General features: G+C 39.9%; 1 protein-coding gene across 1 annotated transcript in view; it reads right to left on the bottom strand.

The window, feature by feature from the left end:
- The window catches only part of WDR19 (WD repeat domain 19), a 77802-nt gene that overhangs the window by 21851 nt on the left and 29008 nt on the right, over positions 1-26943 (bottom strand). The window contains exons 16-31 of the mRNA XM_014548668.1: positions 24599-24746; positions 24266-24470; positions 22317-22476; positions 21880-21990; positions 18359-18468; positions 15030-15087; positions 12518-12658; positions 12172-12254; positions 11633-11716; positions 9976-10122; positions 9505-9629; positions 5098-5210; positions 3752-3820; positions 3162-3239; positions 1784-1880; positions 834-958 (exon numbers count right to left, since the gene is read on the bottom strand). Of these exons, the coding sequence (XP_014404154.1) occupies positions 834-958; positions 1784-1880; positions 3162-3239; positions 3752-3820; positions 5098-5210; positions 9505-9629; positions 9976-10122; positions 11633-11716; positions 12172-12254; positions 12518-12658; positions 15030-15087; positions 18359-18468; positions 21880-21990; positions 22317-22476; positions 24266-24470; positions 24599-24746 (1854 nt within the window). The remainder of the gene's footprint in view (positions 1-833; positions 959-1783; positions 1881-3161; positions 3240-3751; positions 3821-5097; positions 5211-9504; positions 9630-9975; positions 10123-11632; positions 11717-12171; positions 12255-12517; positions 12659-15029; positions 15088-18358; positions 18469-21879; positions 21991-22316; positions 22477-24265; positions 24471-24598; positions 24747-26943) is intronic.

Here is a 26943-nt window from a genome sequence, read left to right as displayed (position 1 = left end):
TCAGTGGATAGAGCGTCAGCCTGTGGACTGAAGGGTCCCGGGTTCGATTCCGGTCAGGGGCATGTACCTGGGTTGCGGGCACATCCCCGGTGGGAGATGTGCAGGAGGCAGCTGATCGATGTTTCTAACTCTCTATCTCTCTCCCTTCCTCTCTGTAAAAAATCAATAAAATATATTAAAATAAATAAATAAATAAATAAAAGTTAACTTTGTCTGGTGACCGATGGTAACTAGACTTCAGGTGGTGATCATCTCACAATGTGTACAAATATTGAATCATTACGGCATACACCTAAAATCAATACAATGCTATATGTCAGTTATACCTCAATAAATATTTATTTTTTTACAAATAAACTAGTGGAATTGTAGAAAATCCACTATCTTATAATTAATAAACTGGCAAGCTCTGAAAACTAACAACAATTTTTTAAACAAATCTTCTTTTTGGTCCAGGTAACACATTTATATGCTTCAAAGTCAAAACAATATAAAAAGACACAGAAACCTGCTGTCCCTCTAACCCCTCCTCCTGGTTGCCTTGGTGCCCCACCTCCTCTGCACTTCGCCTGGTTTCCTTTAGGAAACTACTTCTGCTAGTTTTAAAAAATATATATTTCTAATTTTATTTGAAATATATATTCATTCTTACTTTTTGCATTTTTGTACACAGAAGGCGGATCTTGTATAATTATGCTGCATCTTGCTTTTTTCACTTAACAATATGGAGGATGAGGAGGTCCCTGTAATCCAGTGGAGAGGTGCCCAGAGCAAACCCCTACAGTGGTAAGCACCCCTGGCAGGTTATGCCCCACGGCGCTCGAAGGCCTCACCTTGACTAGAATGTAGCTGTGCAGGATCATGAGGTTGGTGGCCATCTCCGAGGGAATCTTGATCTTCTGGGATTTAAGTTCTGCGTACATACTGAAGAGAAGGTCATGTGCATTCCGATAGTTTCCTGGGAAACAAGGTGGTGAAATGACATTACTGCAAAGGATGAATTCTGAGGACTTTCTATGGGCCCTCATTTTACAAATGACTTAATCATGTTATTAGTAATACCCTAATAATTTCTTACATCAAGTAACTCAGTAGTTTTTCCCACTGGAATTATGGTCCTAACATCCAGCCAGCCCCTCAGGAAGAAAACGGGGGCAACATCCTAGACGTCTCTCTTCCTCCGGGCTCCCACCTGGCCCCGGAGTTCAATGGGTCATCAAGTTCTGAGTCTCCCTAATTCAGCCTCTCTTCCTGGGCCTCTGCCAGCGCTTCTTGTCATCTCTCTCAGCATCATCGGCCTCCATTCTGATGTCAGTGTTCTTGTAAAAGCCTCAAGTCTCACCCCACACCCCAAAACCTCAGGTCACACCCCTACAAAAATCCTCCCCCAGGCCTCAGGGAGCAAGTGCAATTCCTCAGCGGAGACTTCAGCCCTCCAGGATCTGCCTCTGCCAACCTTCCCTGCCTCCGCTTTGCCCGCCCCGCCCGCTCAGTCAGGGCCAGGGCCGCAGGGTCCCTCACTCCTTCGAGCACGTGTGTTCTCGTGCGCTCAGGCCCCCAAGGAGTAGAGGAAACAGCATGTGACCGGAGCAGGCTTTAGTGGAGATATTCAATAGCCCCCTGTGATGATGAGTTCTGTCACTTCTCTGGAAACTTAAAAATGATGTTTCCCCGCAGTCGTCTTGGTTCAAAGCCATCCTCGATTAGAATCGGGCTCCTCTTCCCTGGGGGAGGAGGGTTTGGGGAGCTTGATTCCACTACTTGTGTGGGGACAGGGACCTACCGGCAGACTGCTCTTCCCTGGCGATGATAATGGCAGTCCGGGCGGCTTCCCGGTATTGCTTCAGGGCCATGTACAAGCGGAACAGGTACTTGGCATCCTGACATACAAACCATGAGAGAAACGTCACTTTCTTCAGTAGCTAAGGGGAGAAACACCTAACATTTCGCATTTCAGTTTGAATCACATTCGCTTTCCAGTAACTGAGGGTTGATACTGTTTTAAAAAACCGAATAAATATTTAGTTTATCAAATATTTATCTAGAGTTTAATATGTGCCAGGTAATATTCTAAGTACTTGAGAAATACTAGCTCGTTTACATCTTCATGCCCTCCCTGAGGAAGGCACAGTTACAGAATTCACTGACCCTCCACGGGGACCTGGCTTCACTCTGTTCCTCACCCCGCTCCACGGAGTTCCCTCTCACACGCTGAAAACGAAGTGTGTTCTTATACAATGTACCAACTTAGCAAAATTTCAAAGAATTTTACACCTGTGTAAGTTTCTCAGGCCGATACTTTTCTTTGGCCTTTGAGCAGTTTCCATTCCCAGTCTCCTTAACCCTGGACAATTTCACATACTTGGTGCTGGCTGCTGATGACTATGACAAGTGGGTGGAAGGAGAGGTGGTTTACAACAGTTTAAGGGCCTGTGCCCTTTTGGCAGGTTAACTTGGCCTCCCTGAACCTCAAGGTTTTTATCTGTAAGGAACAGATAGTGGGTTTGGAGGTCAGGACTGTTACAGTCCTCTCCAGGGGCGACATTCTAGTGCCTTCTCTCCAAACCCGTGACCCGAGTTCCTTCACAAGCAGATCCCCTTGGACCCCAAAGCAAAAGGAAAGGGAAGATCGGGGGCTTCTCTCAGGATGAGTCTGTCCTCATGGGACTGAGAGAAGACCAGTTTCTGTGCAAACTCCAAGAGAGTCACACACTTTAAAAATAGCTTAACGACTTATTTCTACTACTTCATATTTCTAGTGAGTTACTTTTATGCTAAATAAGATTTTTATTAATTCCTAATATTTTTGAAATACAAATAAAGTACACTAATTTTCAGGAGTGAGTGCTAACTCATAGTTCTAATAATCATTTTTCATAGTTCTAGAATAACTAAAGCTCTATAACATTTGAGGAAAATTGTGGGAGGTGAGGATTGCTATTAGAGCGCTGTGGCCGTTTCATAGGTGGCGATGCTTATTTCAGAGAGAGAATGTACACCGTGTCCTCCAAGGAGCAGGGCCTGTCGAGATGACCCGAGGCTACACGCAGAGAGAGAATTTTATGTCTGTGGTGCAGAAGCCACAATATGTAAAAACAAGACAGAGGGAGTAAAGTCTAACTGAGACACTTAGGAATCGTGTGAAGAAAGCATTCCAGGACCTTCGGCATGCCGTCGCTCTCCCCCATCAGGTGGTCTATCAGTTGACTGGTCAGCAGTTCATCTTTGGCCTGACCAACCTGTTTAGGAAGACAGAGAACCTGTAAATTCAAATCTTAAAACTAAAAAGAGGTGGGGAGAAAACAATCTGCTAAGGAAATGGGATTTAAAAACATGTAAAAATTCCCATTGTCAAGTGCCTGAAACAGAAGTGCAGGTCTTTTCTTCTTTCATTCGTAGAGTTGCCATTAATAAAAACCTACCTTAGAAACTGTAGCTTTTTAAAGTGGCTATATCAAAACCTACTTAAAAAAAAATATACACAGAGAGGACATACTTCTTGGATGTTTCAATAAAAACTTTCTTAAGGGAAGTGATTGTTAGCATCTAGAGAATAACATCTGTGATTTTACTTTAAAATGATGTAGGGAAGGAGGGTGGGGTATGAACAAAGGAAGACCGGCTATGTGTTGATAGCTGTTGATGTTAGATAATGGGTTTAATGAGAGTTTGTTACAACACTTGTATATATGTTTGGAAATGTCTTCAAAGGGTTTAAAAACATGAAAGTTTCATTATAGAGCTTACTTACAGTTTCAATTGCCATTTCTATTGCTGCGTTATTTTCCGAGCTTGGACATTTTAGGAAGTGTTTAAGTGCCTGAAATGAGAATTGTATAACAATTAAAACTCTTTGGACTGCTTTCACATTGAGAAAAACAAAGCTTTGATGCACACAAAAGGGATTATAGTCTGTAAAAGTGTCATCTTGCACAGAGTTGGATCTTAAAATATATACTTAACGGGCTGAGTTTAGTTTAAAAAAATGGAAGGATCCAGTGAACCCTCTGAAGAATACAGCTCATTTCTGATGAAATGGCAATAAAAAGTGTGCTCTCTTTCAGCAGGATTTATTTTCATTCATTTACTCATTCAACAAGTACTTATGGACAACCTGTTACTATGTATATGAGACTGCTAGATGCTACGGAGAAGACCAGGGGGGTATGCTATGGTACCTTTTTGTACTATGTACAATCTAATTGGGGTGATCTGTGTGATGTGCTGATAAGGAACCATTTGGGCCATAACTGTCTAATTCCTGAACATCATACCACCACATCTATGAGGAAATGTAAGGTTATAACAGCTTAAAAGACTGGTAAGTGGGGAAGAGGGCAGAGAGGAACCTCACTGGAAAACAAGGATGGGGAAAGGCGGGCGGGAGTGCAGGATTCTTCAGTGGAAATAGCTGGGTGCCAGATTGGGAAGCTCAGGCTGGTTGGTCCAATTGGGGAAGGGTTTGGACTTAGTATCGAAGATGTAGAAATGGCAAATGGATGGCCTGAGGGCAGATTCACACACACAAATGTTTCTCTGACCAGCAAGGTAGTCTATGAATATCTGTGCCCGTATTTTAAAACTGGGAGACTCAGGCTTCCGGTTCTTATTAAAAATCATACGATCTGGCACGACGGGGCCCACACTCCTGGCTGGCAACCACCTTGTGGAGGGAGCAGCAGCTGTTCCCTCAGACGCCACCCAGCAGTCCCCGTCCTGCCGCACTGAGCCAGCTTTCCCCACAGCTTCCTGTATTTATGTCCCTCGCTTGCACACAGTAACCCTACGTTAGGGGCTTCTTAGCACTGAAAGTACCATTTGGGGAACAAAGGGAAGGATAAATGATAGGGAGAGAAACTAAAAACGGAAAATAGGAGGAAACTATTGCAATAACCTAAGGGGAAGCTATCTGGGTTTGGATTAAATTGATGGTACTTAGAATGATAAGAAGATGCGAGAGATATTACGAAGGAAGAATGGGATTGGCTGTGGCAGAGAGAAGAATTTAGAGCTGAATTAAAAACATCGTATATTTTAAATTATCTCCTATAACCATTCCTGTAGAGTCCAATGTATGTTTCCTTGGCACATACTAACTCGTGAATATTGGCCACACAGCAAGAAGAATTTTCCAGCCTGAAAATGCCTTTTTTCTCCTTCAAAATATAAGGCAATGCTTTGATAGTCTTCATTAGTAGTGTTTTCAGAACCTACAATAGAAGTTCATTGAGTAAAATATTTGAGCAAAAATTTACTTTTATTGTTAACTAAAAATAAGATCTAAAAACAGGTTGATGAAAAACTTCACAAGCAAATAATGTTATTATCAGTGTCTGCTTTCATCACAAAACACATTCATCATAATTACTCCACATATCAACTTTGTTCCATCTTTTCCCTCTACATAGGAATCAGGAGAGGAAGTTGTGAGTCTCTGTGAGAATCCAGGCTATGGTTTGACATTACTCCTAGCAACTTTTACCATTCTTTAAGAGTCTCAATCTCATTTTCTCAAACAGGAATAACTATGGCTATAATCTCAACCATGACTTGCCTAGAGTTTCAGAACAATCAGAAGTCAAGTTAACTGTAATGCAAATGTAACCCATCTCCCTTTCTCAGCAATGCCTGGTCTAAACAATAGTCTGTATGCATTTGTCAGGTAAGTGAGGAAGATGACATTCAAGTGGCCAACAGATGCCATTTAAAGAAAATTACTGTTACTCTTTTGGGTTGAGGCGTAACTATATTAAGCACAGAGGAAGAAAGCTGGAGTTCTAATTCATTGTTTACATTTACTCATGGGAGTTGGAGACCCAGTAGAATACTTGTGCCTCCACCCCAAGGCAGATATGGAGTTTATAAGAGAAGGGGATAAAGAAAGGTGGAGAGAAGTGTTGGGTTGTTTTTTTTGGGGGTGGGGAGGGGGAATGGAAGGGAGTGTGTATGATCCTATATAATAAAACCCTAATATGCAAATTGACCAAACGGTGAAATGACTAATGGAATGACTGGTTGCTATGACATGCACTGACCACCAGGGGGTAGACGCTCAACGCAGGAGCGTCTGCTTCCCCCCTGCCCCCCAAGAGGAAGGTGATTGGCTGGGGCGAAAGGGAGGCGCCAGGCCACCAGCCAAGGCAGGTGCCAGCAGGAGCCCCCCGAATGCCCCGCCCACCAGTCACTCCTCAGATGGCCCTGACTGCCGGCCAGGCCTAGGGACCCTACCCTATATATCGGGAACAGTCTCTTAGATTTAAAAATTAAAACCTGGCAAGGCTACTCTAACACTGAAAAAACAGGATGATGCCGTGATGACATGCATGGATTCTGGCTTGCACATTTTGTGGTCAGCCCTGATTCTGATACTTATAACTGTGTGACAAAGCCAATTACTTAACTTCTCTCTGCTTCAGTTTTTTTCCACCCATAATATGGGGGGAATGGTACTACTGCCTCAGAAGGATCATGTTACATACTACTTTTTATAATCAGGGCAAAAAAGTGTAGCTGCCCATACACAGCGAGATGCCTTTCACCTGTATGAAAAGTATGGTCACTGGTGTATGCAGCGTCCCAGATTGCGAGAGGGATGTCTGACTGCCGATTTAGGCCTGACATCCCCCGAGGGGTCCTGGATTGCAAGAGGATGCAGGCCAGGCTGAGGGACCCCCTCACACCTGTGCACGGATTTCATGCACTGGGCCTCTAGTATAGCATAAGCCACATCCTTATGAAATTAGAGAAATTTAAATAATTTAGTGCAATGATGATTTTAAAAAATTGATTTCAGAGAGGAAGGGAGAGGGAGATAAAAACATCATTAGAGAATCATTGATTGACTGCCGTCTGCATGCCCTCTACTGGGGATCAAGCCTGCAACCCAGGCATGTGCCCTGACCTGGAATCGAATCATGACCTGGTTCATAGGTCGATGCTCAACCACTGAGCCACACTGGCTGGGCAATGGTGATTTTTAATGTTAGAACAGAAATATCATCTGTCAAGTTGGGCATTAATAATGCTAATGTTGCTTTTACGTATACATCCTTTTTTTCAATAACTATTTTCTCCAATTATCTGAATGACTTCCTAAGATATCAGAAGATGCATTTGACTATTTCTTCCCTCGAAGACTTAAAATATTTCTCATGAATCCTATCATCAATTCTTAAGTAACAAGAAAGGACAAATATTTTATGATTCCACATATATGAAGTGTCACGAATAGTCAAATTTAGAGACAGAAAGTCGAACAGTGGTTACCAGGGGCTGGAGGAAGGGGAGTGGGGAGAGTTACTGTTTAATGGATACAGAGTTTTAGTTTAGGATGATGAAAAGGTTCTGGAGATGGATGGTGGCAATGGTTGCACAGCAGTGTGAATGCACTTAATGTCACACTTAAAAATGGTGAAAATGGTAAACTTACGTTACTTATATTTTACCACCCCCCAAAACAAACAAACAAACAAACAAACAAAATCCAAAGCAAAACAACATGACAATGTTATGTATGGTCCATAAAATGAAAACCTGAAAGTTATTTCAGTAGTTTCTAAGAATAATTGGAAATGTGGGAAGGAAAACCTGTAAGCAGGTGTTCTCAGAATATAAAATTCTCTTTTGATCTTTAAAATCTTTAAAAGCCACATCTTTTGTATATCATTCTTCATCAAAAGTAACCATATATTCTTTTTTTTTAGTAACCATATATTCTTAATTTATAACTCAATTTTTTAAAATTTATAAAAACATTCACTTTTTCAAAACTCATTCTGCATTTACGGTATATCACCTTCATTTGGGAACCTTGCTTTTCCACTGGCTGATCCATAGCAGGATTTGGGAAATCTGGCTTCTCTGCTCTTGGAAGTTACCCCCAAATCCTTAAGTTTTGAAAATGGTCTTATAATTGCATATCACCTTTAAGGTGAGAGTAGGGATCCTGAAATCCAAGAAGTAACATAGATATTTGTGTGTTTCTATGTAAAAATGGTGGGTATGCCTGTGCTTGTGCTTATACCAACCTGATCATTAGATTGTGAGAATCAAAATGTTTATATGGTAAAAGTCCTTAAGAGAAATCAGGGGAAACAATGATATTTACCAATAATATCTGCATAGATTTCCATCTTGTTGTGTTGCTGAGCCAGTGTGAAAGCTTCGTTGTTACATTTGGACATGACAAGAAACTGGATGGCAGATCCGTAGTCACCCAGTTGCAGGAAAAACCTAAAACAAAGCACTAAATGAGCTCGACTCGTTTCAAATAAGTCTGTCACTTACAAAATAAAATGTTTCCCAACCATGAGAAGCCATTTAACAATAAAAATGTCTGAGGTGAACTGCAGTTCTATAGTCTATGATGCTTATATTGGAAAAACACCCTCTCATACACTCATACAGTGACCACAACAGTGGTTTTAAACACTTAGGCCTAAAAAAAAACCAAAACAAAAAAAAAACAAGGAAAGAAAGAAAATAATAAACATTCCACTTGAATTTGTTTGCTAAAGGGAAGCAGGGGCTTTCCTCTAAGGCTAGTTTTTGGAAATCAAACTATCAATGCCTTATGCTACCTGGCTACCATTTTGGCTCCATCCAGGGACTGGGTCTCTCTGACGATACTGACAGCCTTTTCCGGATTGTTGAGGTGATCCAGATAGATTCGGATGACACTGTTCCACTGCTTTGCGTTCTCATAAGCCACCACAGCTTCTTTGTATCTACAAGAAATTCTTAGTTCAGACAAACTTTCTTCCACTGTCACATTTGGGGGAAAATGTCAATAAATGGTTGGAGCATTTTTCTCTTTTATGGTGGTAACTGATTATTTTTCAGAAGGAATAACAAGAACCATCTCACTAAAATATGTTCTTTATAGGTTTAATAAACTAACAGTAAAATACCAATACTGAATTTTGTCTTCTCATCTGAATCATCTACACTAATAAAAGAGAAACATGGTAATTAGCGTACGACCGCTACCCTTTTCATTGGCTAATCAGGGCAATATGCAAATTAACTGAAAATCTTTAAAAGCCACATCTTTTGTATATCATTCTTCATCAAAAGTAACCATATATTCTTTTTTTTTTAGTAACCATATATTCTTAATTTATAACTCAATTTTTTAAAATTTATAAAAACATTCACTTTTTCAAAACTCATTCTGCATTTACGGTATATCACCTTCATTTGGGAACCTTGCTTTTCCACTGGCTGATCCATAGCAGGATTTGGGAAATCTGGCTTCTCTGCTCTTGGAAGTTACCCCCAAATCCTTAAGTTTTGAAAATGGTCTTATAATAGCATATCACCTTTAAGGTGAGAGTAGGGATCCTGAAATCCAAGAAGTAACATAGATATTTGTGTGTTTCTATGTAAAAATGGTGGGTATGCCTGTGCTTGTGCTTATACCAACCTGATCATTAGATTGTGAGAATCAAAATGTTTATATGGTAAAAGTCCTTAAGAGAAATCAGGGGAAACAATGATATTTACCAATAATATCTGCATAGATTTCCATCTTGTTGTGTTGCTGAGCCAGTGTGAAAGCTTCGTTGTTACATTTGGACATGACAAGAAACTGGATGGCAGATCCGTAGTCACCCAGTTGCAGGAAAAACCTAAAACAAAGCACTAAATGAGCTCGACTCGTTTCAAATAAGTCTGTCACTTACAAAATAAAATGTTTCCCAACCATGAGAAGCCATTTAACAATAAAAATGTCTGAGGTGAACTGCAGTTCTATAGTCTATGACGCTTATATTGGAAAAACACCCTCTCATACACTCATACAGTGACCACAACAGTGGTTTTAAACACTTAGGCCTAAAAAAAAACCACAAAAAACAAAAAAACAAAGAAAAAGAAAATAATAAACATTCCACTTGAATTTGTTTGCTAAAGGGAAGCAGGGGCTTTCCTCTAAGGCTAGTTTTTGGAAATCAAACTATCAATGCCTTATGCTACCTGGCTACCATTTTGGCTCCATCCAGAGACTGGGTCTCTCTGACGATACTGACAGCCTTTTCCGGATTGTTGAGGTGATCCAGATAGATTCGGATGACACTGTTCCACTGCTTTGCGTTCTCATAAGCCACCACAGCTTCTTTGTATCTACAAGAAATTCTTAGTTCAGACAAACTTTCTTCCACTGTCACATTTGGGGGAAAATGTCAATAAATGGTTGGGGCATTTTTCTCTTTTATGGTGGTAACTGATTATTTTTCTGGAACTTCTTTTTCAGAAGGAATACCAAGAACCATCTCACTAAAATATGTTCTTTATAGGTTTAATAAACTAACAGTAAAATACCAATACTGAATTTTGTCTCCTCATCTGAATCATCTCTATATATAAAGCGGTAATATGCAAATTAGCCGGGCGTCACCACCGGCTCAGGAGGTGGCTGCATCATGACCAACCGCTCAGGAGGAGCTGCGTGCGCAGATGGGCGGGAGGGGACTGCGTGCTGCCCCCAGACCCAGCCGACACACACCAGGGGTGGGGGTGTGCTCCGAGTGGCTGTGGCGCACCCCCAGGGGGTGGCAGTGGCGGCTGGAGTGAAGCAGCCCGGGTCCTGGGTGCCGGAAGGAAGCCGGGTGCCGGCAGCCAGGGGAAGGAAGGCCTATTCTTGCACGAATCTTTGTGCAACAGGCCTCTAGTATCTCCATAATATTTTATATTTTACTATTTTTCAAAGTTGAAATATTACAATATTAATATAGGCTTATTTTAGAAAACAAAATATAGATTTTTACAGTTATAAAGCTTAAAAGTGATACAGAAAATCTTTGTGTTGACCTCTAGATGGCGCTCAACTTCTCCAGTACACCAGCTCTCCAGCTCATTTATTTAGTGTATCTCTATTTCCTAAGGTTACTTTTCTAAAAGTGGAGGGTATTAACCTTTAAAAATCTCTTAATACATATCGTTCAATAACTTTTTAAAGGCTTTAGAAATTCATACTACCATCAATAAGGTATAAAAAGTGCATTTGGACAGTATGGTCATTGATTTAATATAATCTCTCCCACTATGATAGGTTAAAATGATACAGTTGCTTTAATTTAGTTACTATTAATAAAGTAGAGATTTTTCATATTTACATGAAATGCAATTTCATAATTGTATTTCCTCCTGAGGGTCTCCTTGTCTTTTTCCTCCTACCATCTTTGAGTTTCCTGTATGAAGTTGCAGGAGACCTTTGTGTATTCAGGATATTAACGATCAATTGCTATGTTTTAATACTGTTTTGAAGCTTAAAAAGTGCAACCACAGCTGTGGAATTCATGTTTCTTCACTTTTTCTCTCTCTGCATCAGTAAGTTATCCTCCTTAAGAAAAATGACTATTACCAACTTTATTTTCATGCCCTATTAACTCAAAATTCCCACTCCTAGTATTTAACACTCAAATAAAAAGAGTTAATACTCTGCATTTGAATACATGCAGACTCGACTGAGGTATATCAAGTTTGAGAGAACTTAACAGCCTGGCACTTCAGGCCAGGCAGGCAGGGTTGTTTGCTGTTTCTCTGCGTTGCCTTTCTCAGAGGGCTGCAAATACCATTGCTGATGTATAAAGCATTACTTTACATTGATGAAAATTTGAGAGATCGTACAAACCTCCCATCTGCTTCTTTGGCTTTGGCATACTGCAGGTAAATCTTTGGGGAAGAGACATGAGGCAGAAGCTCACCGACTTTTGCCCTAGAAAGGTGGGCGTAGGAGAAAAATATCACCACGATGTTCATTCTAAAAGTAGCTTCCTACAATCAAACGTTACAGTTATCATGAGCTTTTAAAAATCTTGGCTCCTATAGTTTAAAGATTTAATTGTTTTTTCTCTTGACCACCCCTCTCTGCACCCTGGTAGGAAAATGGTGGTTAGTTCCTTAACTCTTTGGGGCAACTCCTATTTCTTTCTTCTAGTAACTTACCTGATCAGGGATTTCCCCAGACCAAGTCAACAGAATGTGCTGTTCTTTGAAAAAAGTATTATTAACATGAATTCATATAAAAAGAAAAAAAAAGGAGATGGAGGGAAGGCCCAGGTAGGAGGAACAGGATGTGTAGGCAGGAGGAGCGACAAGAAACAGGTGGGAAGACCACTGGGACGCATTCATTTCCATACTTGCTCAGAACAAATTTCAGCAAATTCTTACCAATTCTTATAGCGTATGTAAACAGATGCTGCTTTGTCATAGTAGAGGCCTTTTTCATAGAGTTGGGCTGCTTCCGAATATTGCTAAAAGGATATGAGATTATTAAAATACTAACCTTATCCTATATAATGAGAGGAATATGCTAATTAGCTGTTATGCCCTGAGGCATAACGACCAAGCGCATCTCGACCAGATCATGGATCAGCAGGAGGGTGTGCCAGTGAGGTACAAGCGGGCTGTGGAGAGCTACAGGAGGGTGGCAGCGACCTACTGGCACACCGATTCGTGCGCAGGGCTACTAGTTATGTATGAGATCACATGAATATGTAAGCACAGAAGAGCATACCTTCATATTCTCCAGGATGGCCCCGCAGTCTCTCTTAAGGACCCTGCTGGGATGCTTGAGGGCTTGGTTAACCCCTCGCCGTATGTCTCCCATTCTTATGGACATCTGGGCCACTCCAGCCAGACACAACTCATCATGTTCCTGTAATTAAAAGACAAGTAACTAACAAATCAGATCCTAACTTAAAATGCTGTATTTTAGGCAAAGGATGAATTTAAATCTAAAATGAGCCCAAAGTTACAGTTAACTTTCATTAATCCTTTCAGGATTATCTCGAGATTTGGGGGGAAATTTTTTTTTTCTTAAGCATTCTACATCTTTGTGCATAAGACCAAATTTTTATTGCCCTTCGTCCTAATACCTTTGCATATCTCTGTATGTCTTCTTGCTGTTAAATTTTATGTAAGAAGAAATGTACTGGATATGTAAGCATATATGCTATGGATAAAATTAAGAGGAAACCCATTTATCAAATTGAAGATTTCTCTACTAGGCATGATTAAACATAAAAACTTTATTTAAAGTTGGTTACTTTATTGAAGATAACTAAATAATTTTTCAAATAACTAATCTGAACTAGTAAAATGTAATGTCAGATTTCATTTTATGTAAATCAGCGTGTCCAGTACAATGTTCTGTGATGATGTCTGCCTTATAACAGCCACAAGTGGCTAGTGAGCACTTAAAAAATGGCTAGTGTGACAGAGAAACTGAATGTTAAATTTTATTTAATTTAAAATAACTTAAATAGCCACATGTGGCTAGAGGTGACTATTTGATAACAGAAATAAAGAATGAACTAGATAGATGTAGCCTAAATATAAAAAAGAAAATATCAAAAAGCCAAGAGACCAATGAGCCAAGGATATGATTGGACAATTCATAACAAATACAATTGGCCAATAAAAAAAAGCTCAACCTCACTAATAATCAAATGCATAAAATAAAGTGAAACACTTTTTCTTGCTGATCAAATTGGCAGAGATAAAAACAATTGATAACATTGTGTTAAGAATGTGGGGGGAAATGGACACTTTCATGCATGATGGATAGCTGGATGAATTACTGTCATTTCCTTTAGCAGTACCAAAATTAAAAGCACACATTTATGACCTAGAAATCTCACCTGTAAGAATATATCCTTCAGAAATACCATCTTAGGTAGCTAAAGATACATGTACTAGGCAGAATATTCATTACAGTGTTTTTGATAGAAACAGAAACAAAAACAACTATAATTCAATAAGGGCATAGATGAAAAAACCATGGAACAGTATTCCCCTCTTATCCACGGTTATTAGTTATTGTTGTTAATCTCTTATTGTGCCTAATTTATAAACTTTATCATAGGTATATGTGTAGAGGAAAAAACATAGTATATTTAGGGTTTGGTATGATCCATGGTTTCAGGCTTCCACTGGGGGTCTTGGAACGTATCCCCCACAGATAAAAGGGGATTACTGTCCCTCCAAACAATGGAATTGCTCTAAAATTAAAACAAAATCAGGGCTAGAAGAGGTCAACGGAGGTGGGGGAGGGGACACATATAAACTTTCAAAGTTTAAAAAACACACAAAATTATATGCATTGACTTGGAAAGACGATGAAGACAGCAAAATGTGCTTGTCATAAAGTTTAAAAAACACACAAAATTATATGCATTGACTTGGAAAGACGATGAAGACAGCAAAATGCTGCTTGTCATGGAATGAATTCTCAGTTGATCTTTGCTTAGTGAATGGAAATAATTTCATTTTCAGTAAGAACCCTTATTACATATATATTTCTATGCTGAGAAGAGAGTCTGCTTGGACCTATATGAAATCATTAATAGTGATTACCATGAAGGGACGTGGATGGAGGAGAGAATGTTGGACTCTCACTTTTCATGTTTACATATTTTGGTGACTTTTTAAAACGGACTCTAATAAAATTATATTATTTTTATAATAAAAATGCTAGATATAAAATAAAAAACATTTCCATCTTTATAAGACATTACCTAACTTAAAATCAATTTTTATTGCAAAGTTTAGCTTCTTGAGCTAAAATTGTGGGGTGGGAGGATGGGTCGGAGTAGGGGGTAAAGTTCATGCTTAGCTGGTTCATCATAAAAGACCAAGCCTGAGAGATGGAACGGTAGAGCTTTTGTGGCCTGAGAATTCACTTTCAAAGTAGTTATTGAAAGTTTTTAAGACTAAAAGGAAAAGCCTTATGAAAATCATAGCCTGTAAGTGGGAAGGGATACAAATCTTATTCCCAACCTTAATAAGGAGCTCATGTTGAGAATGCAATGAAAAACATCTTTTCAAACCACTAAAAATATTGTCATCTTCAGTTTGTAAAAGTTTAAAATGATCAATATACCCTTGCAAAACTGTTAATAAACTGAGAAAAGGCTTACCTGCTAAGTATTGAATAAATACAATGCAAATAAGATCATGATTATTTAAATTAAATTAATAACAAGCCCAAAGATAATTATGTATATCTTATCTTTATTCAAGATTACCTTATTTTCACCTGTTATTCCTTTCTCATAATGAGCCAAAGCATTTACATAATCACCCCTGAAAGAAAAATCAGAGTGGATTTTAATACATATTTAAGTATCTTATTTACATGTATGAGATTTAGAAGTTAATCTTTGTCATTGAGTGGTTTCAGCTCACAATAGACGTGATACACAACAATACACTAGCATTCTTTCAAGCGCAGTGCGTTATTATGTTGCTACTTTTAAAAACAACTGTTTAACTGGATTATGCCAGACTGTAAAGTACTAACTGTCTATCATTCTAGGCGTCTTTGAGATCTACGTAAAATCTTATGGGCCACTTTTGGTTAATTATCTCCTTCGGTACAGGTACAGTAAATGACAATCATGTGACCACAAAAATCAATGTTTTCCCCCCAAACACCCAATATTTTAAGTACAATATGTACTGAGAAAATCTGAGTAGAAATGGAACAAAACACTGGGTTATACTATTGAGGGCACTGGTTCTTCCTGATAAAAAGTATTATTCAAAATATAAATGATATTACTCCCTAATCCCACGGACCTGTAGACCCGGAGGACACATAAATGACCTCCATTCATTTTTATTATTTGGGACAGAATGGACAGTGATTTTTTGAGGTCCATTTGGAGACCCACCTTCTGAGAAAACATCTCCTCCAGAATAAATTAATCGGCTCTGAAGATCGTGTTATTTGAGATCCACCTGAGTTCCACCCCATGCAGGTCATTCAACCTCTCTAAGCCTCACTCAGTCTCCTCATCTGTTGGTGGATGGGGAATTTTTTTGAAGTTAAGCTGTTCTGCTGATTGAGAACTTCGTTTTGGACACACAGCCAGAAATGTTACTAAGTGGAAATTTCTAATATTTGGACCCAATTATGTCACAACACAGCTAGGAATGTCTCCTGACAATAGGAACAACAGATCCTCCCTTCAGGAGCCTGAGGCTTTCCCTGGGCAAGCCCAATTAGGAGATGCTAGATCAACAGTTTTAGTGGTTGAGTGGCGACTCATGAACCAGTAGGTCATGGTTCGATTCCCAGTCAGGGCACATGCCTGGGATGTACGCTCAATCCCCAGTAGGGGGCGTGCAGGAGGCAGCTGCTCAATGATTCATCATTGATTTTTTCTCTCTCTCTCCATCTCCCCTACTCTCTGAAATCAATAAAAATATATTAAAAAAAGATATTTGGAACTCTCACTTTATTTTCAGGTTATTTTAGCTCACTCACTTTATTATTTTATTACGGAACTCTCTTATGGATCTAGCTCATGAGTCTAATCCTAGACTAGAGAGCTAAATCCCTCCCACAGCTGGCAGACTGGTCCTGCTTTGACCTAATCAAGGTCTTGGATTAGAAGCAAACTGTTGGAACTGAGCATAGACCTAGGGCCTTAGGTGTCAAAATCGGAAGCTGGATGCTCCTGGGATATTTGATGATGACGAGATAGACCTAACTTACTACTATTCTCACAAAGGAACTCTCCTGACCAGCTGGGGACCAGCATACAAGCAGCAGTGAAAGTTTTGGGAATTGGTGGCTTCATGGTCAAATACTGAGCAGAAAGGGTTAAAATATACCGACAACAAAGCACAGGCTTCCACCTGACTCAGCTCATCTGACTGCAGTGAGACAACGTGAGAGTTTGCTACAAAAGCTTTGATTCCCCTGAAGGAGAACATCCACGTCTTCGGATGGTCTGAGGGCCTACTGGGTGTTTGTGCTCTGCCAGGACACGGTGAGTCACCAATGTGGCCCCTTTCTCTTCAGCACAGAAGCTTTGTACTCTAAGACCCATCACCCTCAGGAGAGAGATGGAGGGCCAGGGCCCTGGGGCCTGTCCCTGTCTTATGCACTAAAATTTCAATTTGTCCTTTTAAATAAATGAGTTTACTTTGTAAGGGGCAGAGATATGGCAAATTTAAATCCCCGTTGATTAAGAAGAAATATAGTCTCCAAAAAGTTTTTTATTTGCAAAATTTAAAATAAGGAATCTTGGTTAGAAATGAAACAGTACTTTTTGATGAGAATTATTTCTACAATTATAATCTGTGTGTCAATATTCTCAATGAATCCAAAGTCTATATGAAAATAAAATTATATAAAAACTTTAAAAAATAAAATGTTAGAACCATATTTCCTTTGTTCAAAGAATAATATTTTGCCACACTTATTATTTTTGAAATTGAAATGTATCATAAAAATGTTAGAAAAGCCCTAGCTGGTTTGGCTCAGTGGATAGAGCATCAGCCTGTGGACTGAAGGGTCCTGGGTTCTATTCCAGTCAAGGGGACGTAGCTCAATTGCAAGCTTGGTCCCCAGTACGGGGCATGCAGGAGGCAGCCGATCGATGATTCCCTCTCATCATTGAAGTTTCTATCTCTCTCTCCCTCTCCCTTCCTCTCTGAAATCAATAAAAATATATTTTAAAAAAACGTCAGAAAAAATTGTCCAGTTGTGATGTAATTAACACTGCACATACACATGGGAACTTATATTTGCAAATGAATTATTCATTTATTGCCTCTGCGGGTATTTGCATTAGTAGCATTAAGCATGGCTGAAAGTGAATTACAAGTGGATCTTGAATGCTTCTAAAATTACACATTTATGCAGCATTGAAATAAAAATCTATAGTCTGTCAACTAAGACTATTGATAATTAAGACTATCTAGCAAATGAGTGCACTGGAAAATCCTAAATCTCTCAGAACAGAAGATGGCATTTCCAAAGGAAGGAAAGATTTGTGAAACCTGTCCATGCATCACTCAGGCACTGAATATCAGCCTGTGAGAGCTTCTGGCTTCATCTTCAACATTAACTGTTGAATTTTTGTCCATATGCAATTCAATTTAAAAAAGAAAAACTACAAAATAAAGCAAATAGAAGTTGTAGACCAATACCTGGTATTTTTCACTCTGCCTTGAAATTACACTATAAATCCTCAAAGTGTACAAAGAAGTCAAGATCATGAGCTTAGGTTCTGAAAAGCAGTATGTCACCCTGATGGTCAAATGTGATTCAAAACAATATTTAGACTCTAAATGTAGAAAAGGCTTATCTAAGACCCAAACTTGATGCTAAAAATGAAAGTGGATAAATGCATGGATAAGACAACATTAGTTAGAAAAAATTTATTTTGTTTGTATAATTACAGTAATCTCTTTTCCCCTGAAAAAGAAATTATTAAATCAACGGAGGGCCTTATGAGAATGGCAGTTTAGAACTTAAGATATTCAGTAATTATTTCAATAGTCAGTAGTCAGTAATTCAACAATTAGGTACCAATTGAATCATATAAAGATGAGGACTTACGTGAATTCAAGCTGAATAGCATATTCTTTGGAGATAAGTGGTATTTGGTCCGGGGCTAAACGCTTGGCCAGCTGTAGAGCACTGTCCCAGTGCTGCAAATCCCTTCTCATCTATTAGGGGCAAATGAGCAAGTTACTTTGCACAGTCACCATATAGTGCTAGTTTTAATAAAGTGATTACAAAACTCTTTGTTTAAAAATGAAACTTGATCTTTGCAAAGATAACATGTTAGTATAGTATATTTCCTCAATGGAGGTGACAGAGCTCCCACGGGGGTAAAAATTGATTTGGGGGAGCAAAAACATCTTAGCTATTATTACAAAGGCTTGTGGCCCTCCAAAATGCAATTCTATAGAGTGAACAACATAAACTGATGAACAAAAAGAGATCCAGAGACAGAGAAGCATTGAACTGTCAAACCTCAGACGGAAGGCGGGGGTGGGGGGTGGGGGTAAGAGATCAACCAAAGGACTTGTATGCATACATATAAGCATTACCAATGGACACAGACACTAGGGGGCGTGGTGAGGGCATGTGCTGGGGGGTGAGAGTGGCTGGGAAGAGGTCAATGGAGGAAAAAATAGTATTATAATAGCTATGTACAGGCCAGGGGGATACTTGAAACATCAGGGAGACCACTCTATAAAGTATCTGATTGTCTAACCACCATGTTGTACACCTGAAACTAATACAGAATAATATTGAATGTGAACTGTAATTGGAAAAAAAAAGATAGAAAATTGAATGTTATATGTTTTTCATCACAATAAAAAATAAATAAATGACACTTTAAGTAATAAAAAGCCAAAACAGCTCTAGCCGGTTTGGCTCAGAGGATAGAGTGTCAGCCTGTGGACTGAAGGGTCCCGGGTTCGATTCTGGTCAAGGGCACATGCCCATGTTGTAGATTTGATCCCCAGTTGGGGGGTGTCCAGGAGGCAGCGATTGGGTGATTCTCTCTCATCATTGATGCTTCTATCTCTCTCCCTCTCCCTTCCTCTCTGAAATCAATAAAAATTAAAAACAAAACACTCAATTCTACCCAACAAAATCTTATTCTTTAGTACTCAAAACTAATAAAAATTAATCCAACCAATTAAATTATTCATTTTCCTTCTTAAAAAGTTGAGAAGTACTTTACTATAGGAGTTGAGGTTATTTTCTGAGAAAATCTAAAACTACATCACAACACGAATAACAGCAAACATAAGTAAAATGTGAATCTGTCTTCCTCCCTGGCTCCTGAGGTCTTTTATTTGTGTCTGGTATACAGTCCCAAATACAACTAACCAAGAATCTTTTAGAGTTCATTCCTCGCTTTATTCACATTTTGTAAAGAATTAATAAGAGCTCACATTTCCCAAGTCTTATTTTCTGCCAGGTAATGCTCTAGGACATTAGCTTATTTGCTTATCACAACGAGGCCTTTTGCAATTAATCGTCCGTAAGGCAAAAGAGGCTCCGCTAGCTGCTTCAGAACACCTCCGCTCTGTGCACCGAGTCGGCTGTCAGCATGTGCCCGAGCTGGGCAGGAGGGCTTTGCCTCTTGCTTCCTTTCCCTGGCTGACCTGTCAACCACGTTTGTCTCTTCTATGGATCAGGCACAGTTCCGAAGTGAGGTGAAGTGAACGGCAGGGTGCAATCTCCCCTCTCCACGAGGAAGCCATCAATCACCTCCAACGATTTACAGATCTTTAGCACATGACATGTCCATAGCTAAACGTGGAAGAGCTAAGGTGACGTCTTTGCCCTCACTTCTAGCAACCAGTTTCCTACTTCAGTGCGTACCCATCCAAGTTCTGAAAATTTCTCAGGGTGTCCCCAATTATCTCAAATAATATTATAAAATTATCTAAATATTTTCTTAAAATTAATTTGGTTCACTTAAAATTTAAAAATGAAAATTTGCTATAGAACAATTTGAAAAAGGGTTAAGTTGTGAAATTAGCAGCAAATGTTCAAAATACCTCCTCTCTGTAGCTGTGGACAAGCTGATTTGAGGTGAATGACAGTAACAACAGCAGCTACCACTTTTGTCTTTTCTATCGATCAGGCACAGTTCCAATAGATCTAATCTCATTTTTAAATCTTTACAATAACCAAGTGGGCTAGATACTGTTATCCCTACTTTAAACAGATGGAATCCAGGGCACGGAAAGATGAAATAACTTGTCCAGGGTTGCACAGAGCTGGGATTTAAGCCCAGACATGTCTGACTCTAAAGTCCACATTCTTTTTTTCTTTTAAAATATATTTTTATTCCTTTCAGAGAAGAAGGAAGAGGGAGAGAGAGATAGAAACATCGACGATGAGAGAGAATCATTGATCGGCTGCCTCCTGCACGCCCCCTACCGGGAATTGAGCCCAAAACCTGAGCATGTGCCCTGACTGGGAATGGAATTGTGTCCTCCTGGTTCATAGGTCGATGCTCAACCATTGAGCCATGCTGGCCAGGCTCAAGTCAACATTCTTTTTAAAAAAATATATATTTTATTGATTTTTTACAGAGAGGAAGGTAGAGGGATAGAGAGCTAGAAACATCGATGAGAGAGAAACATTGATCAGCTGCCTCCTACACACCCCCTACTGGGGATGTGCCCGCAACCAAGGTACATGCCCTTGACTGGAATCGAACCTGGGACCCTTCAGTCCGCAGGCCGACGCTCTATCCACTGAGCCAAACCGGTTAGGGCTAAAGTCCACTTCTTAATCCCTGTTCCCTATGGCCACTTCTCTCTTCCTCCTTGTGTTGAACTAGGTAGTTTACTCTGTTCTAGTCCTTCTGCTGCAATGCTCATCTCTGGGAAACTAGTGATGGTACACTAGTCCTTAGCCCACCTTTTCTTTTATTTGTTTAATCTTCACCCGAGGATGTTTTTCCCATTGATTTTTAGAGAGAGTGGAAGGGAGGGTGGGGAGGGAGAGAGAGAAACATCAATATGAGAGGCACATCGATCAGTTGCCTCCCACATGTGCCAGGGCCAGGGATCGAACCTGCGACCCTTTGGTGTGCCGGCTGATGTTCTAACCACTGAACACACCACCCAGGGCTCCTTAGCCCACCTTTTAACGCACAGGAGAATTCCATACAAGAAATAAAAGATAAATGCGTCCCAGTTTTCCCATTTGGACCACAGAGCCTGTAACAGTACTATCTCACAGGATTGCTGTGCGGGTTAAATGAAAAACAGTATGTCTTAGGAATATACCTGGCACATGTGAACACTCAATACACAGTGGCTGTTTTTATTTGCATGTGCCTTTGTAAGTTATAAAGTCTGTTCTCTTGGGCGCATTTAGATGGAAATTATTTGGTAATGTTACCATGCCACGCCTTTTATGGCTCCGCAGAATGCAGAATGAAAGTATTTTTGAAGGTAATGAGTACTCAGGGGCCTTTAAAGCTGAGTCTGAATTCTAGAGGGGCAAGGCCTGTGGTGCCCGGTGCCGAGGACTGTTAGCCATGTCCAAGGTGAGATCCCCCTTTACGTGGCCTTCTTCCCCCCCATTTGCCGCCATACCTCCAGCGCAGCAACGGGACAGCTGGACGCCAGGTACAGGTCCTGAGCCAGGTTGAAATCATTAGTAAACATGGCAAGATGCCCTGCCAAAAGGTTGTTGTCCTCGATCCCCTGAAAATAAAAGCAGCTTTAATGAGAATACAAATTTTGTGTTTTTGTTTTGTTTTTACTGATTTGAGAGAGAGAGAGGGAAGGGGAAGAGAGACATCGATTTGTTGTTCCCTTATTTATGCATTCCTTGCTTGATACTTGTATGTGCCCTGACAGGCCATAAGGTTTCACTAAAAACAAAAGGAAAAGCTTTGCTCAGTAAGAAGTGGTAATGTTCTAGCAATTAACTTGTTGGTGAGTTGGGTAGGATTCACCACAGAATGTAAAATGTAAGAACAAATACCATTTAAATCCTAACCTGATAATCCTCATAAGATGCTGTTTACCTTTATTTGTTCCAAGGACATCACCATGCCGACATTTCCGACAGCCCGGTAGACGCGGATTGCGAACTCCACGTCCATGTGATGGAGGCACTCCCTGCCCAGCTCATTCCAGGCGTCGTGATCATTCAGAATCGTGCAGAGTTCCCACGCGTCAGAGAACCTAGGGTGTGAGTAGAAGCTTAGTCAGGGGGCTCTTTTTGCTCCCTACCAGGCAACTGTCAGATTGTACATTCTTTCATGTCATGCCCTAGGTACGTTTTGTAAAACACTTCTTAGTCTGTAATCATTATTTACAAGTTATGAAAAATTACATAAACTTTTCTTCCCTTTTTGTACAGATGACTTTTCTTAAATTTCTTTTATTAATCTAAATCTACTCTGGGTAACCACCTTCCCCCATTAACAATTAATTCTATTTATTTTTGGTTTACTTCATACAGAGATGGAAATTAGTTTTGTTCTCACATAAGTCTAATAAAATTAGCACTCTATTCCTGTCCAGTCCACTGCCTGTTTTTGAAAGCAAAGTTTGAGCGTCAACCTATGAACCAGGAGGTCAGGGTTTGATTCCCAGCCAGGGCACATGCCCAGGTTGTGGGCTCGATCTCCAGTAGGGGGCGTGCATGAGGCAGCTGATCAATGATTCTCTCTCATCATTGATGTTTCTATCTCTGTCTCCCTCTCCCTTCCTCTTTGAAATCAATAAAAATATGTATTTTTTAAAAAAGGTAAAGTTTGAGTGGAATGCAACTACATCAGCCATGCATTATGGACTGTCTCAGCTGCTCTCGTGCTACAACAGCCGAATTGAGCAGAGACAGAGACCCTATGGCCCCTTAACATGTGAAATACATACCATTTGGCCCATAACAGAAAGAGTTGGCTGACTTCTGGTTTATGGACTGTCTCAGCTGCTCTCGTGCTACAACAGCCAAACTGAGTAGACCCTATGGCCCCTTAACACGTGAAATACATACCATTTGGCCCGTAACAGAAAGAATTGGCTGACTTCTGGCTTAAAACATGACCATAAATGCCAATTAAATGTTTTGTGGGACCTTTACATTAATGGATATATTACATCTACCCATCTATTTGCCTCTGCATTTTCCTGTCTCACACACATTTACTGAGCACCTATTATATGTCAGGAACTGTGCTTGGAACCAAGATACAAAGATCAAACCCAGTCATTGTCCTTCAGGTGTCATAAGTGGGGAAGGTGGAAGACAGATGAGTATGACAGAGTACAATGGAAGCAATCGAGTGCTTACAGTATGGGGTCTTTGTGCTACGTACTCTGTATGAATTCTTTCACTGGGTTCCTGACAACCCTATCCACTCTGTATTATTATTACTTCTCCTTCATAGATGAGAAAGTGAGGATTCTTGGCCTTAACACACTAGCCCTAGCCACACAGTGGTGAATGGGAAAGTGCTCTAAACCACTATGTATATTGTATGTACCCTGGCTCCGAGGCAACACACTAGAAAGTGTTTTGTTTTGTTTTTGTGGGAGGCAGGGGGCTTCAGGGAAGGCTTCCTGGACTAGGTGAGGGTTCCACTGAACAGTGAGGACTAAGGAGTTACTACGTGCAGCAGCAGCAAGAGATGGTGGGAAGCATTAGAACCACAGAGGAACTCACAGTGGCCCTAAGCTGTAAGAGGAAATCTCAGGCAAGGCCAAACCAAACTTTATTAGGACGAAATTAAGATGTTGTTGAAATAACAATAACTGCACTATTTTGGTGATTAGAAACGTTTTTGTTCCGAAGGGACTAAAGCACCGATATTTCACCGTGACTGTCTTTAGAATTCTACACATGCTCATATCCGTGATCTTACCTGAGCCTCACGATAATCCTGTGAAGGAAACGAGGTAAATGCTATCATCTCCTTTACAATCCCCGAAGCAAGCGAGCTCCGTGGAGAAGTATTTGAAACCCTACCTTTTCAGCACTAAGGTCTGTGTCAGCATCTGCCTCAGCTCATTAGGCCCCACGTCTTTTAAATTGTTGAGGAAGCTGTGAGTGTCCAGGTAGACATTGTTGATTTGTCCGCTCTGTGTCTGGCAGGTCAGCTCTCCATTATACAACAGCAAAGGTTTATGAGAGAAGGGAATTTTGGTGCCGTCAGCCAGAATGACCTTGGATCCTACATTATAAAACAGACATCTGAATGCTGGAAGGTAATACTCAACACACACATCAGAAAGGAATGTTTTCATTTCATTGCAATGGAAATTGACTTATCAACAAATGTACAAGAAGGTGATTAAGTACCTTGTATAGTGTTCCTGTGAAAGACATAGGTGTACGCCTTATCATCATCATAAGCAATAAAAACACCTTTATCCAATGGCCAGTTTTCCCAAAGTACACCTTTAATGGTTGGTGGAAAATCTGGAATCTCATACGTAGCATCATTTACCTACAAAATAGGATTTAAAGTTTTGCCCCCAGTCTATACATAAATCATTATCATTGGCAGTGGCAGGAGCCTGTCTGTAGCCTTAGCTGGCATAGCTTACGGACCCACACTCAACCCAACAACACGCCAACCGTTCCAATATTAGGTGTGGCTTAAAAAAAAAACTATAGTTATATGGAAAAGCAAGGGTTTCATCTAAAATTGTGTGAATTTGCAGGCAAAACTACAAGTCTGGACACAAAGCTTCACATTAAGAAAAAAAAAGCTGAAGGTGCTCAAGATGACAGAAACTTAAATTATGAACACTTGCGTTTAGAAATTTTTCAATACTGGGCATAGAAATGCTCCATCTAGGGAGGAAACAGAAATTGATTCATGTATGATTTAAAATTTAGATAAATTCCACTCTATCTGTTTCACTTCAAAAACTTCTCTACAATGCACTCTAACAAACATAAAATGTACTGCTATAGTAACATAACCTATTAAAAAAGCAATCCAGCCCGGCTGGTGTGGCTCAATGGTTGAGCATCAACCTATGAACCAGTAGATCACGGTTCGATTCCCAGTCAGGGCACATGCCCGGGTTGCAGGCTCAATCTCCAGTAGGGAGCGTGCAGGAGACGGCCAATCAGTGATTCTCTCTCATCAATGATGTTTCTATCTCTCTTTTCCTCTCTGAAATCAATAAAAATATATATTAAAAAAAAGCAATCACCTATTCCTGTGAACTCAGGCTGGTAGACTAATACATATGCTGAATGTGGAGCTGAGAAACACCTGCTTTCTCCCTAATCTGTCTTCCTCTAAAAATAAGAATGAAATATAAAATTCTTACAAATAAAAACTAATACTATAGAGCTGTGCTGTCCAGCACAGTAGCCACCACTTACTAACCACATGTGGCTATTGTGCACTGAAATGTGTCTCATCTGAATTAAGATGTGTGCAAGTGTGAACTACTTGTGGGATCTCAAGAAGTTAGATCCCATGTGTATCTAACTAAGAGTGTGAAACAGCAGTAATTTTTTATATTGATTACATACTAAAATGATAACATTGAAATTAATTTCACCTATTTCTTTTTACCTTTCTAAAAACGTGCTTTAAAAATTAAAAATTACATATGTGGTTACAATTATATCTCCATTGGATAGTGCTACTTACCAGATATTGTACTAATTACTTATGTAACTTCATTTAATTCTAACCTCATAGTTCGTAAGTCAGATCCTATTATTATGCCCATTTGCAGATGAAGAAACTGAGGCACAGAGAAATGTGCACTGAGTCACATGGCTCATAAGTTGAAGAGCCAGGACTTGAACCCAAGCAGCGTGGCTCCAGTCTATGCTTCTATCCACTGTGCACACTGACCTGCAGTTTGTAAGGATGGGCACACCATCCAATGGACAGGTGGCAGAGCTTTTTTAAAGGGCAGCCATTTGTTGAGTGCTTATGTGGCAGACACAGTACTAAAAACATTTAATTTTTTATAAACCACCTGTAACATAGGTGCCAGAACGGAATTTATAGCTGGGGAACGGGAACTCCAATCAGAATGAGAGCTCTGGAGGGAGCTCCTCTGGGCTCATACCAATGCACTTGTTGGCTGTGTGAGCTGGGACAAGTTAGTTATCTTCTCTAGGCCTTAGTTTCTTCACCTGTAAAGTGGCAATAACATGAGTATTTATCTCTGGGCTGTGATAAGGACAGAAAGAGACCCCTGATGTATGTAAAGAGTACTCAGCACAGAAATACTGGTTATTATTACTAATCGTAAATTCAGGTCTATCTGTCAGTCTTTAAAGTCCATGCACTTAACTACTACATAGCCTCTCTGAAAGGCAACATATTTATAAACTTTCTAGAAGATCACAAGCCATCCTTCATGGGCATATAGGGAGTATGTGTGTGTCTGTGTGTGTGTGTGTGTTGGGGGGATATAGGTTTTATTGGGGTGTATGTAAGAAAAAGTAATCTCTAAATTCTAAGGTACATCATGAGTCCCTTACTATCTACATAGTGAAGAAAAATAGGTTGAATAAATATACATATGAAGGAAAATTGCAAGTAAGTTTAAAAATTTTAAAGAATTGTAGTCTGAACATTTGCATGTATGAACATCACAGGAGCAATGCCTCTCTCAAATTATTTGAAGCAGTAGAAAATTAGGCTGCAATACCAGCACATGATG

Source organism: Myotis brandtii, unplaced genomic scaffold (genome assembly GCF_000412655.1).
Source record: "Myotis brandtii unplaced genomic scaffold, ASM41265v1 scaffold520, whole genome shotgun sequence".
Lineage (NCBI taxonomy): Eukaryota > Metazoa > Chordata > Mammalia > Chiroptera > Vespertilionidae > Myotis > Myotis brandtii.
Note: the sequence above shows the minus strand (reverse complement) of the source record. Positions and strands in the feature narration are given on the sequence as shown.